At 24.1% G+C, this 2963-nt stretch overlaps 1 protein-coding gene across 2 annotated transcripts in view; it reads right to left on the bottom strand.

Moving 5' to 3' along the window:
• LOC107628867 (jasmonate O-methyltransferase-like) overlaps nucleotides 1244–2963 on the bottom strand; it is a 35295-nt gene continuing 33575 nt past the window's right edge. The window contains exon 4 of one of the 2 annotated variants that reach the window (XM_021117971.1): nucleotides 1244–1798. In XM_021117971.1, coding sequence (XP_020973630.1) covers nucleotides 1421–1798 — 378 coding nt within the window. In that variant the 3' untranslated portion in view covers nucleotides 1244–1420. The remainder of the gene's footprint in view (nucleotides 1799–2963) is intronic. The other variant, XM_021117972.1, reaches the window with a different exon arrangement.

Raw genomic sequence — 2963 nt, 5'->3', positions numbered from 1 at the left:
TTTTAAATTAAAATAATAAGAGATACATTTTATAAAAATTATAAAATTATTAATAATTAACTTTTTACCTTATTACTTTACTAACTTTTTTATTTTAAAATATCTAAACTTCATTAATCGCTCTTCTTCCAAACAAAAACATAATATTGACTTAGCTCCACAGCCAACTCAGAACAACGTCCCGTGAACCAAAAATCTCCATACATGCGTTACACTAACATGTAAACACGTAGCGTAAGCATCCAAAAATCTCCATACGTGCGTTCCACTAACAAGTAGCGTAAGCATCACATGCTTACTTGATGCTTACTTTCATATATAACCAGCACCAAAGAACTTTCCATATTTGATATTCACATGAGACGGGACCACGATTACTAGTTATGATACACGGACATTGACATGGATGCAACACAACATGAGATACCTCAACGCAAATTTTAAAATTTTATAAGATATTGAGATATATATGTATATAAAATATAAAATATTTTTAGATAAATTGTAATGATATTTTATTATTTTATTAATATTAAATATAAATTAATTTTTTAATTATTTTTAATATCTTATTTTAATTATATCAAATATTTAAAATATTTTTTATTTTATTTTAAAAATACATATTAAGAATAAGACTAGATACGCTAACATATGATACGGTATTTAGGTATATTCAAACTATTCAAAAAAATTTTCATTTTTATTAAGACACAATTAGACACATCAAACATGTACATTGTGCGAATGTCATAAATATCATGTCTAAAATATATTCGACACACAAAACACAACAACACAACAAATTATATATGCTTCATAAATCACTAGTCCCTCGTAAAAAAATACAAAGTTATTCTATGAAAAATATTTCTTCTTTCTCAAATTTATTTAAAATTTAATGGATTTATAGAAAAGATAATATGAAGCAAACTTTCATTCTCCGCGCATTAATTTATTTTTTTAATTTTAAAATTTAATGTATTTATAACAAAATTTAAATAAATCAATTTCTTAAATTAGCTTTATAAATGAAAAAAAGCCATTTAATTTGAAAAGGATGAAATAATTTCTTTCACCATCCTACATGTGACTTTATTCTATTTAGATGAAAAATCAGTGACCAAAAATATAAGTGATATGGATCCAGATCATTCAAGCTAAGAGAGATATTTAATGTATCATATGCACTCGAGAAGAAAAGGACATAGATATCATGAGGAGGAAGAGACATTGTAGAAGGTAATAGTTGATTCATGCTATGACATAAGTCCCAATACACACGTGAAGATAATACACAAGACACTGAAGAAGATACATAATAATTAATTTTAATGTACTTATTTTGTTACACATTATTGAAGAAGAAGATAAATAAGAACAGATTAAACGAATACATTGTTTATGTTATTGCATTCCTTCAAACCTTCTTTATCAGTGATATTATGAGAGTAGAAAATTCCAATAATTTAACCTCCATTATTAATTGAACAATTTTATTCTTATATCTCACGAAAAGCTCGTCCATTATTTTTTCTCCAAATTGTGCCTTCAAAAGAGGTTCTAATGCAGCTCTAACGAATTTAGTTGTAAACTCTGCCTTCGTATTTAGATCAAGATTATTATTGTTTTCATCTTCAACAGCTTCCTTTATGTTTGTGCTCCAATCCAGTATGACAGATTCTAACCTTTGAAGGGTGAAAGATCCTTCATCCTCAATTACTTCTTTAGCTTCTTCTATTGTTGGGTCATACAATGGTAAATCAAAGGATTCTAATTTTATAGCTTCAATCAAATTCTACAACAAATTAAATACCATTGAAATATGTTACTATAGTGCAAATTTTGAATTCTAGATGTAACATAACTATTCAAAGTTACAAACCAAACTGTTATAGTGAAAATCATTAAAATTTGTTTTTTTTTTTTTTTGGAAATTTGTTTTTCTTTTTTAAAAAAGATATTTAAACTTTTAGAAAGTAAAAAGAACTTGAAAGAAAAATATAGAATTTAATAAATTATTATTATCTTGTACTATAACATAATTATAGTAGTGCAAGACGTTAGTTTATTGGGAATTAATATCTTGATAGTAGAGAAATATTATTAGTTATATAAGAAGTAGGAACAGGCCAACTAAATGTGATGTTTTTGTACTAGACATATGTGAATGGCAGACACTACAAAACATGTGCTCATACGACACATATTATACATACATACACATTTATATTGTACTAATTATTTTTGAAAAAGTATAGTAACCAACTAACTTTAAATAATTATAATTAATAATTTTTAATTTTGTAATTTTTTTAAAAATAAAATTTAAATAATTACTAATTAATGACAATTAATTAATATAAAATGCAATTCAAAAATACTTGTTAGCTAGAACTTTATTGATTACCTAGTTGGGATAGTATAATTTTTCATTTCTAAATTTAGAAAAACTTTAAACATAAATTATATAGAGTAAAATTAGTGTGAATAATATATAGAATAAATGTCTTTTTATTATTTATTTAAAAAATAAAGCAGTTTTTTCATAATTTAAAAATATTTAATTAATTTTTAATTATCTAAACAATTAGTTTAATTTAAATAGTTTCTGTTATTACAGTTTAAACTATTTCTGATATATTATCAAACATTTACTCGAATATATAATTTTAGACACATCCTAGGCAGTGAAGGAGTTTGAAACAAAATTTTTGGGGCCAAAATTTTAACATAAAAATTTAAGGTTAAACTCATCTGATGTAACTCTTTGAATTTTTGAATGTTGTATCTCACTCTCTTCGTGATTCATTAAAGTAGAAGAACTATTTACAGGTGTTGATATTGTAGAAGTTATATGTTCTCCTTCTTGAATATTAGTCTTCTTCTTAAAAAATGCATCAATTCTTTGATTTTTCATCATTATTTTGTATAAAAATTTGAATATATATCCTGTAAAATAT

Source organism: Arachis ipaensis, chromosome B03, assembly GCF_000816755.2.
Source record: "Arachis ipaensis cultivar K30076 chromosome B03, Araip1.1, whole genome shotgun sequence".
In the NCBI taxonomy this organism is placed as follows: domain Eukaryota; kingdom Viridiplantae; phylum Streptophyta; class Magnoliopsida; order Fabales; family Fabaceae; genus Arachis; species Arachis ipaensis.
The sequence above is the reverse complement of the archived record's forward strand: the minus strand, read 5'-3'. Positions and strand labels throughout refer to the sequence as shown.